We start from the raw sequence: 15,288 nt of genomic DNA, 5'->3' as shown, positions 1-15,288 counted from the left end.
GGGCACAGAGGTCTTTATTTCTATGGAGGGGGCACAGAGGACTTTATTACTATGGAGGGGGCACAGAGGACTTTATTACTATGGAGGGGGCACAGAAAACTTTATTTCTATGGAGGGGCACAGAGGTCTTTATTACTATGGAGGGGGCACAGAGGACTTTATTACTATGGAGGGGGCACAGAGGACTTTATTACTATGGAGGGGGCACAGAGGTCTTTATTACTATGGAGGGGGCACAGAGGACTTTATTACTATGGAGGGGGCACAGAGAACTTTATTTCTATGGAGGGGGCACAGAGGTCTTTATTACTATGGAGGGGGCACAGAGGACTTTATTACTATGGAGGGGGCACAGAGGTCTTTATTACTATGGAGGGGGCACAGAGGACTTTATTACTATGGAGGGGGCACAGAGAACTTTATTACTATGGAGGGGGCACAGAGGACTTTATTACTATGGAGTGGGCACAGAGGTCTTTATTTCTATGGAGGGGGCACAGAGGACTTTATTTCTATGGAGGGGGCACAGAGGACTTTATTACTATGGAGTGGGCACAGAGGACTTTATTTCTATGGAGGGGGCACAGAGAACTTTATTACTATGGAGGGGGCACAGAGAACTTTATTACTATGGAGGGGGCACAGAGGTCTTTATTACTATGGAGGGGGCACAGAGGACTTTATTACTATGGAGGGGGCACAGAGGACTTTATTATTATGGAGGGGGCACAGAGAACTTTATTACTATGGAGGGGGCACAGAGAACTTTATTACTATGGAGGGGGCACAGAGGTCTTTATTACTATGGAGTGGGCACAGAGGTCTTTATTTCTATGGAGGGGGCACAGAGGACTTTATTTCTATGGAGGGGGCACAGAGGACTTTATTACTATGGAGGGGGCACAGAGAACTTTATTACTATGGAGTGGGCACAGAGGACTTTATTACTATGGAGGGGGCACAGAGGTCTTTATTACTATGGAGTGGGCACAGAGGTCTTTATTTCTATGGAGGGGGCACAGAGGACTTTATTTCTATGGAGGGGGCACAGAGGACTTTATTACTATGGAGGGGGCACAGAGAACTTTATTTCTATGGAGAGGGCACAGAGGTCTTTATTACTATGGAGGGGGCACAGAGGACTTTATTACTATGGAGGGGGCACAGAGGACTTTATTACTATGGAGGGGGCACAGAGGTCTTTATTACTATGGAGGGGGCACAGAGGACTTTATTACTATGGAGGGGGCACAGAGGTCTTTATTACTATGGAGTGGGCACAGAGGTCTTTATTTCTATGGAGGGGGCACAGAGGACTTTATTTCTATGGAGGGGGCACAGAGGACTTTATTACTATGGAGGGGGCACAGAAAACTTTATTTCTATGGAGGGGGCACAGAGGTCTTTATTACTATGGAGGGGGCACAGAGGACTTTATTACTATGGAGGGGGCACAGAGGACTTTATTACTATGGAGGGGGCACAGAGGTCTTTATTACTATGGAGGGGGCACAGAGGACTTTATTACTATGGAGGGGGCACAGAGAACTTTATTTCTATGGAGGGGCACAGAGGTCTTTATTACTATGGAGGGGGCACAGAGGACTTTATTACTATGGAGGGGGCACAGAGGACTTTATTTCTATAGAGGGGGCACAGAGGACTTTATTACTATGGAGGGGGCACAGAGGACTTTATTACTATGGAGGGGGCACAGAGGACTTTATTACTATGGAGGGGGCACAGAGGAGTTTATCGCCCAAGGTCCCACATGAACCTGGAGCCATCCCTGCATCTTCTTGTATATAGTGATATGGAGAATGCTGGTATAACCTGGGCATCGTCTGGTTATAGATTTATAATAACACTTCTAGTATTTTAGTAATTAGTATACAATACTAGAGATTACAGTTGTCACTTACCTCCACACTCTTGCCCGGCCCTGACATTCAAACAATTGTGCGTCAGTAAGATCCGTTCCTCCATGTTTTGGCGACTTTCATCAGGATAATAGACCAAACCGCCATCCAGCCATAGGTCAAACCAGTGCTTTTTCCATCTCCGCAAAACAGAGCCTATAGAAAATGGTGGTGAATACAATTCCTCTGCAACCCCTATAGTCACGCCCCTGGCTCATCCCCACGTGCTTCAAAATTATTTTACCCACTGTTATGAGCCCCATTTATAAATTACATGTTCTTTATTCTTTTGTGTTATTCCATAAAGATCGGCCATGTCTGCTATGTTCTCCTCACATGTCATTATACCCATATTCTGGGTACACAGTGTGGTAGGAGCCCCCACTTACTTTGTCTCCAGAGCCATCCACTCTTCACCAAAGCCATTTCCTCCTGGGTTTTCTCCTGCAAGAGATATCATAGTAAGAGTCAAATACAGATCTGTTAGTTCAGTGGAGGCTGTATAATCAGTATGTAGTGAGCTCCCCCTAGTGGTGGCTGTATAATCTGTATGTAGTGAGCTCCCTCTAGTGGTGGCTGTATAATCTGTAAGTAGTGAGCTTCCCCTAGTGGTGGCTGTATAATCTGTATATAGTGAGCTCCCTCTAGTGGTAGCTGTATAATCTGTATGTAGTGAGCTCCCTCTAGTGGTAGCTGTATAATCTGTAAGTAGTGAGCTCCCCCTAGTGGTGGCTGTATAATCTGTATATAGTGAGCTCCCTCTAGTGGTAGCTGTATAATCTGTATGTAGTGAGCTCCCTCTAGTGGTAGCTGTATAATCTGTATGTAGTGAGCTCCCTCTAGTGGTGGCTGTATAATCAGTATGTAGTGAGCTCCCTCTAGTGGTGGCTGTATAATCTGTATGTAGTGAGCTCCTCCTAGTGGCAGCTGTATAATCTGTATGTGGTGAGCTCCCTCTAGTAGTGGCTGTATAATCTGTATGTAGTGAGCTCTCCCTAGTGGTGGCTGTATAATCTGTATGTAGTGAGCTCCCTCTAGTGGTGGCTGTATAATCTGTATGTAGTGAGCTCCCCCTAGTGGTGGCTGTATAATCTGTATGTAGTGAGCTCCCTCTAGTGGTGGCTGTATAATCTGTATGTAGTGAGCTCCCCCTAGTGGTGGCTGTATAATCTGTATGTAGTGAGCTCCATCTAGTGGTGGCTCTATAATCTGTATGCAGTAAATTTCCCCCTAGTGGTGAGTGTATAATCTTTATGTAGTAAGCTCCCTCTAGTGGTGGCTGTATAATCTGTATGTAGTGAGCTCCCTCTAGTGGTGATTGTATTATCTGTATGTAGGGAGCTCCCTCTAGTGGTGGCTGTTATCTGTATGTACTGAGCTCCCTCTAGTGGTCACTCTATAATATGTATGTAGTGAGCTCCCTCTAGTGGAGGCTGTATAATCTGCAGGGTAGGCTCCAGGTTCATGTGGGCCCCTGGGCGATAAAGCCTCAGTGGGCCCCCTTGTGGCATTAACTCTTACCCCAGCCTTCTAAATTCAGACCCCCAGACCATGTATTATACATAATCTGGGAATCTGAATTTAGAAGACTGGGTTAAGAGTTAATTTAGGGGTTCTGGCCTAAGTTCCGAATTTAGGGGTCTAGTCTGGGGCTCTGATTTTATTTAGGATCTAGTCTGGGGCCTAAACTAATTTAGGGGTCTAATCCGGGGTCTGAATTTAAGGGTCCATTTATTTAGGTAGTCTGCAGGCAGAATTGATTTTTTGTAGAGGGTCGGGGCAACTACAGAATATAGATAAATTATTTGGACACCAGACCAGATAAATATAAATTATTAGGACCCCAGACCAGACTCATACAGGAGTTTGCAATGCATGGTGTGTGTGTGCTACCAAATACCACGTATTAATGCTACATGGTGTGGTGTTTGGGGGGAGGGATCTGCACAGCCAGTGTCGGACTGGGGTTCCTAGGGCCCACCAGTAAAATTTATTTTGGGGGCCATAGTACAGATACATTCAAGTATCACCTGCTCAAACAGCGATGCTACCAGATGATTGACTATGGGGGTCCTTGCAGGAACTTTGAGAAGGTAGATCTTGGGGAGAAAAGGACACTGGCAGCTTTCCCCTGTACCTAGAAGTCATGTCAGCTCTGATCGTGTCTAGAATAATAAATTGTGGAGTTTCTTTAATAATTTATCAAGTTTTTATATGAACATAGGCTGTTTGAGGTGCTGTACATTGTATATATGTATGTAGTGCAATAAGTCTACTGTTTCATGTGCCACTTGTGCAAGAGGTGGGAAATTAGGGGCCCACCTTGCTCAGGGGCCCACCGGGGGATTCAGCCTCCACTAATAGGAGAATAATGAGCAACAAACATCTTTGTGGGGGAATTCCTTAGACCCCCCCCCCCCCCCCCAGTATACCTCAGGCTACCACATACTATGTACATACATGTATATGGACGAGGAAAAGAAATGCACAGCAAGCAGTAAAGCAAATATTCCTAAAGGCTCAGTCATTTTAGTAGGAATATTTGCTTTACTGCTTGCTGTGCATTTCTTTTCCTCATCTATATACATTACATTATAGTATGTGGTACGAGGTATACTAGGGGGGGGGGAGCTAAGGAAATTCCCCACAAAGAGGTTTGTTGCGCAATTCATGTTTCTCCTATTAGTGGAGGTGGGATCCCTCCCCAAAAACACCACACCAAGCGCGCGGCCGCCCCCTCATGTTACTGGTCATAGACTCACACACACCTACTCCTGCCCTGCTCCTGGTTTCGGCGCTCGGCTGCTATGCTGTCTACTCTCGCCTCCGCTCCGCCCCTGCTGTGATCACTTTTGTCCAGTCCTCCTCCGATTTGTCTCGCAGGCCTGGAGGAGATCCTGTGAGATGGCAGCAGCGCAGCAGCAGTAAGGTAGGTCAAAATGTTTAAAGGGACAGCGCAAATGAGTGGGCCCCCTAAGGAACAGTGGGCCCCGGCACTTGCCCAGGTATGCCGGGTGCTGACGCCGGCCCTGATAATCTGTATGTAGTGAGCTCCCTCTAGTGGTGTCTATATAAATCTGTATACAGCCGCCATTAGGGGGAGCTCAATACATACAGATTATACAGCCACCACTAGAGGGAGCTTGCTACATACTGACTATACAGCCACCACTAGGTGGAGCTCACTGTATACAGATTATACAGCTACTACTACGGGGAGATCACTACATACAGATTATACAGCTACTACTAGGGGGAGATCACTACATACAGATTATACAGCCACCACTAGAGGGAGCTCACTACATACAGATAATACAGTCACCACTAGAGGAGATTACTACATACAGATTATACAGCTACTACTAGGGGGAGATCACTACATACAGATTATACAGCTACTACTAGGGGGAGATCACTACATACAGATTATACAGCCACCACTAGAGGGAGCTCACTACATACAGATAATACAGTCACCACTAGGGGAGATTACTACATACAGATTATACAGCTACTACTAGGGGGAGATCACTACATACAGATTATACAGCCACCCTAGAGGGAGCTCAGTACACACAGATTATACAGCCACCACTAGGGGAGCTCACTACATACAGATTATAGAGCCACCACTAGAGGGAGCTCACAACATACAGATTATACAGCTACCACTAGAGGGAGCTCAGTACATACAGATTATACAGCCACCACTAGGGGAGCTCACAACATACAGATTATACAGCTACCACTAGAGGGAGCTCACTACATACAGATTATACAGACAACACTAAGGGGAGCTCACTACATACAGATTATACAATCACCACTAGGGAGCGCTCACTACATACAAATTAGACAGTCACCATTAGGGGGAGCTCACTTTATACAGATTAGACAACCACCACTAGAGGGAGCTCACTACATACAGATTATACAGCCACCACTAGGGGGAGCTCACTACATACAGATTATACAGAAACCACTAGTGGGAGTTCACTACATACAGATTATACAGCCACCACTAGAGGGAGCTCACTACATACAGATTATACAGCCACCACTAGAGGGAGCTCACTACATACAGATTATACAGCCACCACTAGAGGGAGCTCAGGAGCTCACTACATACCGATTATACAGCCACCCAGCGGTGTAGCTATAGTGGAAGCAGGGGAAACACTGCTTTGGGGCATTAACTCAGAAGGGGCCCACCCAGGAGGAGAACTATAAGATTTTATTGTCAGGGCCCACTGAACTGTATTATACAATGGCATAATATATAGTGACAGTATAAACAGTGACATGACATACCGTATATACATATAGGAAATGGACGGAGTGGCTGCCTGGCCTCATCTGACAGATCGATCTTGACTAGCCTTCCAAAAATTTGCTGTAGGGCCCAGCCATTTTTAGTTATGCCACTGCAGCCATCACTACAGCAGGGAGCTCACTACATACAGGTTATGCAGCCACCACCAGGGGGCGTTTACTACATATAGACTATACAGTCACCATTAGGGGGAGCTCTTTACATATTATACAGCCACCACTAGGGGGAGCCCGCTACATACAGATATATACAGCCACCACTAGGGAAAGCTCACTGCATACAGATCATATAGGCACCACTAGAGGGAGCTCACTACATATCGATTATACAGCAACCACTAGGGAGAGCTCACTACATATCGATTATACAGCAACCACTAGGGAGAGCTCACTACATACAGATTATACAGCCACCACTAGAGGGAGCTCACTACATACAGATTATACAGCCACCACTAGAGGGAGCTCACTGCATACAGATTATACAGCCACCACTAGGGGGAGCTCACTACATACAGATTATACAGCCACCACTAGGGGGAGCTCAGTACATACAGATTATACAGCCACCACTAGAGGGAGCTCACTACATACAGATTATACAGCCACCACTAGAGGGAGCTCACTACATACAGATTATACAGCCACCACTAGAGGGAGCTCACTACATACAGATTATACAGCCACCACTAGGGGGAGATTACTACATACAGATTATACAGCCACCACTAGGGGGAGCTCACTACATACAGATTATACAGCAACCACTAGGGGGAGATTACTACATACAGAACAACTCCCATTGTATTATTTAACAAACAATATGCTGATATCTCCCCCTTGTGGTGGCTGCAGGCAGACAAAAATTTCTCATGCAACTCTACAGGGGGAATTCATTAAGTCCAGTGTTTCATATGTAGTAAATCTGTCATAAACCGTACTATTGACTGTTACAGATTCCTGTCAGAGGTATGGTCCTTTAATAACCAGATTCGGCACAGGAAGAGATTGACCGGCGTGTGGTCGCCGGAAATCTCACCCGTTTCTACAGTAGAAGACGATGGTATCAGGTTCTGCGGCCGGAGATTTACTTGCTGTTCATTATGTTACTGGTAGAAAATGATAGTTTTGATATTGAATCTGCAGGGGGGTTAATTCACTTACAGAGCAGCCCGGCCGGGGGCCCGCAGCCGCCGCTTCTCATAGTAAGGATTTATAATGAGAAATTGTATTAACCGCGATAAGGAGGCAGTGTTATTAAATACAGAAAGACTGGCGGTTGGCGCTGACACGCACAGAGCCCCCCCCCCCCATGGCTTTCAGTATGATGCCGCATAATCAGTTACTCCATAAAAGACGGATGCTGAAGGAGCCTTGCTAACACCGATACCACACAATGTACAGATTTGGGAGCCGACTCATACGGCCAGTACTACAACCCCCCACCCTTCATAGTGACATATGGAGCCCACATGGGATATTGCATCACTAGGCAGTCAACGCTCAGAAGTACGGGAAAGCTGGGGAACCAACCACTGCCGTAGCAGACACAGCGACTGTTACAGGGGCCCATGGATTCAAGGGCCACCACTGCCACCGCACTGAGGGTCCTGACACCAGCCAGCATTAGAAGCTTATGGCACCCAGGAGAGGACCTGGGATTGAAAGAGTGGTGAGTAAATCAAAGGATCTGGTCTGGGGACTGAATTCATTTTGTGGTCTGGAGTCTGAATTTAGAACTCTGGTCCAGGGTCTGTAACGGCGTACGGATTTCATTTTGGGCTCTGAATATAGGGATCTGATCTGGGGTCTAAATTTATTTGGGGTGTCTGAATTTTATTTGGGGTATTTTCCTTGGTCTAAATTCATTTCATTTTAGTCTGGATTTATTTATTTATTTTTTCTGGGTACATAAACGCAAAAAGAAAAACTGAGTCTAGAAAGGCTCCAAATATATAATTTTTTTTTAAATTTAAAAACGTGTAGAAAGCGTTATTAAAATAGAGACAAAAGACATCAAGAATGAGGTGCGGCATACACCTGAGGTGATCCAAAAGGGATATAGATATCATATGAAGAAGTCAACAAATAGTTAAATGTGTCAGGTAAATGCTAATGCGATACAATGTTTACGCATATCTTCACCGGATGCTGAGCTATGGTGACTATATGTAGAGTAGGGGCTAATAAACGGCAATACAAAGGATGCGAATACATCCTAGGAAGATGGTCAGCATGTGGTCGAAGTGTGCCAGCTAGACATAACTATAGCACAGGATCCAAACCAGAGAACAGAAGACATTCCTCATATTAGTTGTGACATAAGTAACATAACCATGGACATGGGGAACTCACAAAATATGGACAAAACTAAACAAAAAAGCACAAAAACATACAATGCAACTATCTTGAGTTTCGCACCATTCCTCTGAATATGTATATTCATTTTTTATATTTTTTTATAAATTAGTTTTTAACCTTGTTTTTGTGCTTTTTTTGTTTAGTTTTTGTCCATATTTTGTGAGTTCCCCATGTTCATGGTTATGTTACTTATGTCACAATTAATATGAGGAATGTCTTATGTTGTCTGGTATGGATACTGTGATATATTTACACTTTAGCAACTTTTTAAATCTCGATTAAAATCTCTCCCCCCATTTTGTGTATACAGCCCCAGCGCTGACCAATGTTTCCCCATGACTACAAACATGTAGTCGGCAGCTATGAAGACGCATAAGGCTACTTTCACACTAGCGCACGGACCTCCGGCAGGCTGTTCCATCGGGTGAACAGCCTGTCGGATCCGTCCTGCAGCTAGTGAATGTGTGCCCCCGTACTGCCACTCCGTCCCCATTGACTATCATGGGGGCGGGGGCAGAGTTCCGGCGGAGACACGGCAGCGCACAGCAAGAGGCTGCCGGAATAAATGTCGGACATGCCTCTCGGCTTGCGCTGCTGTGCCTCCGCCAGAACTCCGCCCCGCCCCTATTATGATAGTTTCTCATGGGGTTCTCCTACCACAGTAAATGATTATATTGGTAGGATAGAGTATTCTTGTAAATAGGCTCTGTGACAACCTCCCCCCCCCACCCCCAAATTTTGTGTATACAGCTCCTATGCAGACTTAGGCTACTTTCACATTAGCGCACGGACCTCCGGCAGGCTGTTCCGTCGGGTGAACAGCCCCTGTACTGCCACTCCGTCCCCATTGACTATAATGGGGGTGGGTGGCAGAGTTCTGGCGGAGGCACAGCAGCGCAAGCCGAGAGGCTGCCGGAAAAAAAACTACGACATATCCGACATCTATTCCGGCAGCCTGTCGCCGTGTGCTGCCGTGTCTCCGCCGGAACTCTGCCCCCACCCCCATTATAGTCAATGGGGACTGAGTGGCAGTACGGGGGCACACGTTCACTAGCGGCAGGACAGATCCGACAGGCTGTTCAGCCGACGGAACAGCCTGCCGGAGGTCCGTGCGCTAGTGTGAAAGTAGCCTAAGTCTGCATAGGAGCTGTATACACAAAATTTTGGGGGGTGGGGGGGGGGGGGTCAAGGTTGTCACAGAGCCTATTTACAAGAATACTCTATCCTAACAATATAATCATTTACTGTGGTAGGAGAACCCCATGAGAAACCATCATCAGAAAACCAGAACAGGTCGGCCATGATTTAAGTCGAAATCATATCCAAATAGTAGTGGAGAATACATGAGTATGAGAGGACATAAGGGCCCCTAGCAACAAGCTCACTGGTAACCCATAGCAACCAATCACGGCTCAGCTCTCATTGCCCACACTGCTCTGAAATCAATGAAAGCTGAGCTGTGATTGGTTGCTATGGCTAAATGAGTTTCCACATAGAACATCATTATGACTGCACTGCTGCCAACAGTCCTGAATTTTCTGAGACAGTCCTGGCAAATTCGGGAATTCCTGAGCCAAAGTGGCTGTGGCTTGTGTAATCCCCACCTATACGGGTCCATTCACACGTCCGCAACTGTTTTGCGGTCCGCAAAATGCGGATCCGCAAAACACGGACACCGGCCATGTGCGTTCCGCATTTTGCGGACCGCATATGGCTGGCACTATGATAGAAATGCCTTTTCTTGTCCCTGGCTGCGGATGTGGACAGTGCATGGTGTGCTGTCCGCATCTTGTGCGGCCCCATTGAAAATGAATGGGTCCGCACCCATTCCAGAAAATAGCAGAACGGATGCGGACCCATTTTGCGGACGTTTGAATGGACCCTAAGTGAGGTGTTCCTGGGGCAGGACTTATGATCTGTATGAGGGGTTAAAGGGGTTTTCTTCGGGATAGGCCATCAGTGTCAGATCGGTGGTGGTCTAACTCCTGCCACACAGTTAAGGGGCTGTGGCGCTGTGTCCACTTCATTGTTTGCCAGACGCAGCACCCTATTCTGGCTCGTGGACATTCACTTCAATGGGACTGAGCAGTGAGGTGCAATTCCAGGCCCAGCCACTACCAATGTGTGGCGCTGTGCTTAGTAGGTGTCAGGTGTAGAAAACCCATGCTCATATGCCCTTTAGGGCCCTCTTTTCAGGATCCTTGTCTATTAGCCAGAGCGGAGATCGCTTCCAAAAATACGCAATACGGGCACGGCCTGGCAACGGCCTTAGGGTCAGTGAAGAAAATCACATGCAGTACTTTAGTCCGTGATGCAGACCAAACGCGCACATTGAAGTCTACGAGTCCGTGAAAAACCACTAACACAACACAGATGGCATCAGTGTTTGGTTTGTTTTTCACTGACCATTGGTAGGAGATGCTCTGAAATTCATTTTCAGCCTAGCAGTGTCTGTGGAATATGGATGACACTCGGAGAGCAAAAAAACAGCCACTCGGACCAAACACCGATTCTTCACGGACATTTTCACGGATGAAACACAGACAGATTTTTTCACGGACGTCAAACGGACACAGAGATGTGAACGAGGCCTAAATGTTAATGAATTTGCCGGGGCTGATAGCCCTGGTCCTGACACCTTCCCATCACTCCCCAGTGGCAAGGGCTGTGTAAAAAATGGCACGAGCAACAAAATATTGCTGCACAAGCATTAAACATTTGCAAAACGGGTTTGTAAAAAAAAAAATTATTACGCCAAACTGGCGTAATGACCCCAATTGTGTTTCCATCTGTGAGGAATCGGCACATCTGTGCATTACATGGGCGGCCAACTGATTCTGATAAGAACTGTGTAATACTACATTTTCCCTGTGGTGGCGCTGCAGGGAAACTGAACACTTCTTGCTGATTCCTCCGATCATCCTGTGATCATCGCATCATTAAGGTTCAGATTGTCCAAAATAAAAACCCAGTGTCCTGATAATGATGACTATGGGGATACCGGTTATGGCAGACATTAACCCATGTGTGCCCAGATTTAGATTTTACATCCCTTACCAGACCGGTCACCACAGACCTCAATGGATTCAGTGTCATAAACGGACAAACACTTGTGAGCACCCGGCAGGGCTTTCATCGATTTATTTACTTTACTCTCATGTGTCGCACACATCACACGGGAACAACATGTGACAGACAATAACATAACATGATGAAAGACCCATCGTCGCATCGTTAAAATGTTAATCAGACCTCAGATCAGACCCCTCAATGTTAATCAGACCTCAGATAAGACCCTCAATGTTAATCAGACCTCAGATCAGACCCCCAATGTTAATCAGACCTCGATTCAGACCATCAATGCAATGTTAATCAGACCTCAGATCAGACCCCCCAATGTTAATCATACCTCAGATGAGACCCCCAATGTTAATCAGACCTCAGATCAGACCTGCAATGTTAATAAGACCTCAGATAAGACTCCCAATGTTTATCAGACCTCAGATAAGGCCCCAATGTTCATCAGACCTCCGATAAGACCCCCAATGTTAATCAGATCTTTGATCAGACCCCCAATACAATGTTAATCAGACCTCAGATCAGACCTGCAATGTTAATCAGATCTCAGATAAGACTCCCAATGTTAATCAGACCTCAGATCAGACCCCTAATGTAAATCAGACCTCAGATAAGGCCCAAATGTTCATCAGACCTCAGATCAGACCCGTAATGTTAATCAGACCTCAGATAAAGCCCCCAATGTTAATCAGACCTCAGATCAGACCCCCAATACTAATCAGACCTCGGATCAGACCATCAATGCAATGTTAATCAGACCTCAGATCAGACCCCAATGTTAATCAGACCTCAGATAAGACCCCCAATGTTAATCAGACCTCAGATCAGACCCCCCAATGTTAATCAGACCTCAGATTAGACCCCCAATGTTAATCAGACCTCAGATCAGACCTGCAATGTTAATAAGACCTTAGTTAAGACTCCCAATGTTTATCAGACCTCAGATAAGGCCCCAATGTTCATCAGACTTCAGATCAGACCCGTAATGTTAATCAGACCTCAGATCAGACCCCCAATGTTAATCAGACTCAGATCAGACCCCACAATGTTAATCAGACCTCAGATGAGACCCACAATGTTAATAAGACCTCAGATAAGACCCCCAATGTTATTCAGACCTCAGATCAGACCTGCAATGTTAATAAGACCTCAGATAAGACTCCCAATGTTAATCAGATCTCAGATCAGACCCCCAATGTTCATCAGACCTCAGATAAGGCCCCAATGTTCATCAGACCTCAGATCAGACCCCTAATGTTAATCAGACCTCGGATAAAGCCCCCAATGTTAATCAGACCTTAGATCAGACCCTCAATGTTAATCAGACTTCAGATCAGACCCCCAATACTAATCAGACCTTTGATCAGACCATCAATGCAATGTTAATCAGACCTCAGATCAGACCCTCAATGTTAATCAGACCTCAGATAAGACCCCCAATGTTAATCAGACCTCAGATCAGACCCCTAAATGATAATCAGACCTCAGATAAGACCCCCAATGTTAATCAGACCTCAGATCAGACCTGCAATGTTAATCAGATCTCAGATAAGACTCCCAATGTTAATCAGATCTCAGATCAGACCCCCAATGTTAATCAGACCTCATATACTTTACTCTCATGTGTCGCACACATCACACGGGAACAACATGTGACAGACAATAACATGATGAAAGACCCATTGTCGCATCGTTAAAATGTTAATCAGACCTCAGATCAGACCCCTCAATGTTAATCAGACCTCAGATAAGACCCCAATGTTCATCAGACCTCAGATAAGACCCTCAATGTTAATCAGACCTCAGATCAGACCCCCAATGTTAATTTAGACCTCGATTCAGACCATCAATGCAATGTTAATCAGACCTCAGATCAGACCCCCCAATGTTAATCATACCCCAGATGAGACCCCCAATGTTAATCAGACCTCAGATCAGACCTGCAATGTTAATAAGACCTCAGATAAGACTCCCAATGTTTATCAGACCTCAGATAAGGCCGCAATGTTCATCAGACCTCCGATAAGACCCCCAATGTTAATCAGACCTCTGATCAGACCCCCAATGTTAATCAGACCTCAGATCAGACCCCCAATACTAATCAGATCTTTGATCAGACCCTCAATACAATGTTAATCAGACCTCAGATCAGACCCCAATGTTCATCAGACCTCAGATAAGACCCCAATGTTCATCAGACCTCAGATAAGACCCTAAATGTTAATCAGACCTCAGATCAGACCCCCAATGTTAATCAGACCTCAGATCAGACCCCTAATGTTAATCAGACCTCAGATAAGGCCCAAATGTTCATCAGACCTCAGATCAGACCCGTAATGTTAATCAGACCTCAGATAAAGCCCCCAATGTTAATCAGACCTCAGATCAGACCCCCAATACTAATCAGACCTCGGATCAGATCATCAATGCAATGTTAATCAGACCTCATATCAGACCCCCAATGTTAATCAGACCTCAGATAAGACCCCCAATGTTAATCAGACCTCAGATCAGACCCCCCAATGTTAATCAGACCTCAGATCAGACCCCCCAATGTTAATCAGACCTCAGATTAGACCCCCAATGTTAATCAGACCTCAGATCAGACCTGAAATGTTAATAAGACCTTAGTTAAGACTCCCAATGTTTATCAGACCTCAGATAAGGCCCCAATGTTCATCAGACCTTAGATCAGACCCGTAATGTTAATCAGACCTCAGATCAGACCCCCAATGTTAATCAGACCTCAGATGAGACCCACAATGTTAATAAGACCTCAGATAAGACCCCCAATGTTATTCAGACCTCAGATCAGACCTGCAATGTTAATAAGACCTCAGATAAGACTCCCAATGTTAATCAGATCTCAGATCAGACCCCCAATGTTCATCAGACCTCAGATAAGGCCCCAATGTTCATCAGACCTCAGATCAGACCCCTAATGTTAATCAGACCTTGGATAAAGCCCCCAATGTTAATCAGACCTTAGATCAGACCCCCAATGTTAATCAGACTTCAGATCAGACCCCCAATACTAATCAGACCTTTGATCAGACCATCAATGCAATGTTAATCAGACCTCAGATCAGACCCTCAATGTTAATCAGACCTCAGATAAGACTCCCAATGTTAATCAGACCTCAGATCAGACCCCTAAATGATAATCAGACCTCAGATAAGACCCCCAATGTTAATCAGACCTCAGATCAGACCTGCAATGTTAATCAGATCTCAAATAAGACTCCCAATGTTAATCAGATCTCAGATCAGACCCCCAATGTTAATCAGACCTCATATCAGACCCCCCAATGTTAATCATACCTCAGATCACACCCCCAATGTTAATCAGATCTCAGATAAAGCCCCCAATATTAATCAGACCCTCAATGCAATGTTAATCAGACCTCAGATCAGACCCCCAATGTTAATCAGACCTCAGACCAGACCCCCCCCCCCCAATGTTAATCAGACCTTAGATCAGACCCCCAATGTTATCAGACCCTCAGTGTTATTCAGCCCTCAGATCAGACCCCCAATGTTACAGACCTCAGATCAGACCCCCAGTGTTAATCAGACCTCAGATCAGAGCCCCCCA

The 15,288-nt window shown here is 45.6% G+C and overlaps 1 protein-coding gene across 1 annotated transcript in view; it reads right to left on the bottom strand.

Moving 5' to 3' along the window:
- The window catches only part of PLEKHB1 (pleckstrin homology domain containing B1), a 42,784-nt gene that overhangs the window by 26,440 nt on the left and 1,056 nt on the right, over positions 1 to 15,288 (bottom strand). Inside the window, exons 2-3 of the mRNA XM_044286301.1 lie at positions 2,309 to 2,363; positions 1,923 to 2,075 (exon numbers count right to left, since the gene is read on the bottom strand). Of these exons, the coding sequence (XP_044142236.1) occupies positions 1,923 to 2,075; positions 2,309 to 2,345 (190 nt within the window). The 5' untranslated portion in view covers positions 2,346 to 2,363. The remainder of the gene's footprint in view (positions 1 to 1,922; positions 2,076 to 2,308; positions 2,364 to 15,288) is intronic.

This window comes from Bufo gargarizans, chromosome 3 (assembly GCF_014858855.1).
Source record: "Bufo gargarizans isolate SCDJY-AF-19 chromosome 3, ASM1485885v1, whole genome shotgun sequence".
NCBI lineage: Eukaryota > Metazoa > Chordata > Amphibia > Anura > Bufonidae > Bufo > Bufo gargarizans.
Note: the sequence above shows the minus strand (reverse complement) of the source record. Positions and strands in the feature narration are given on the sequence as shown.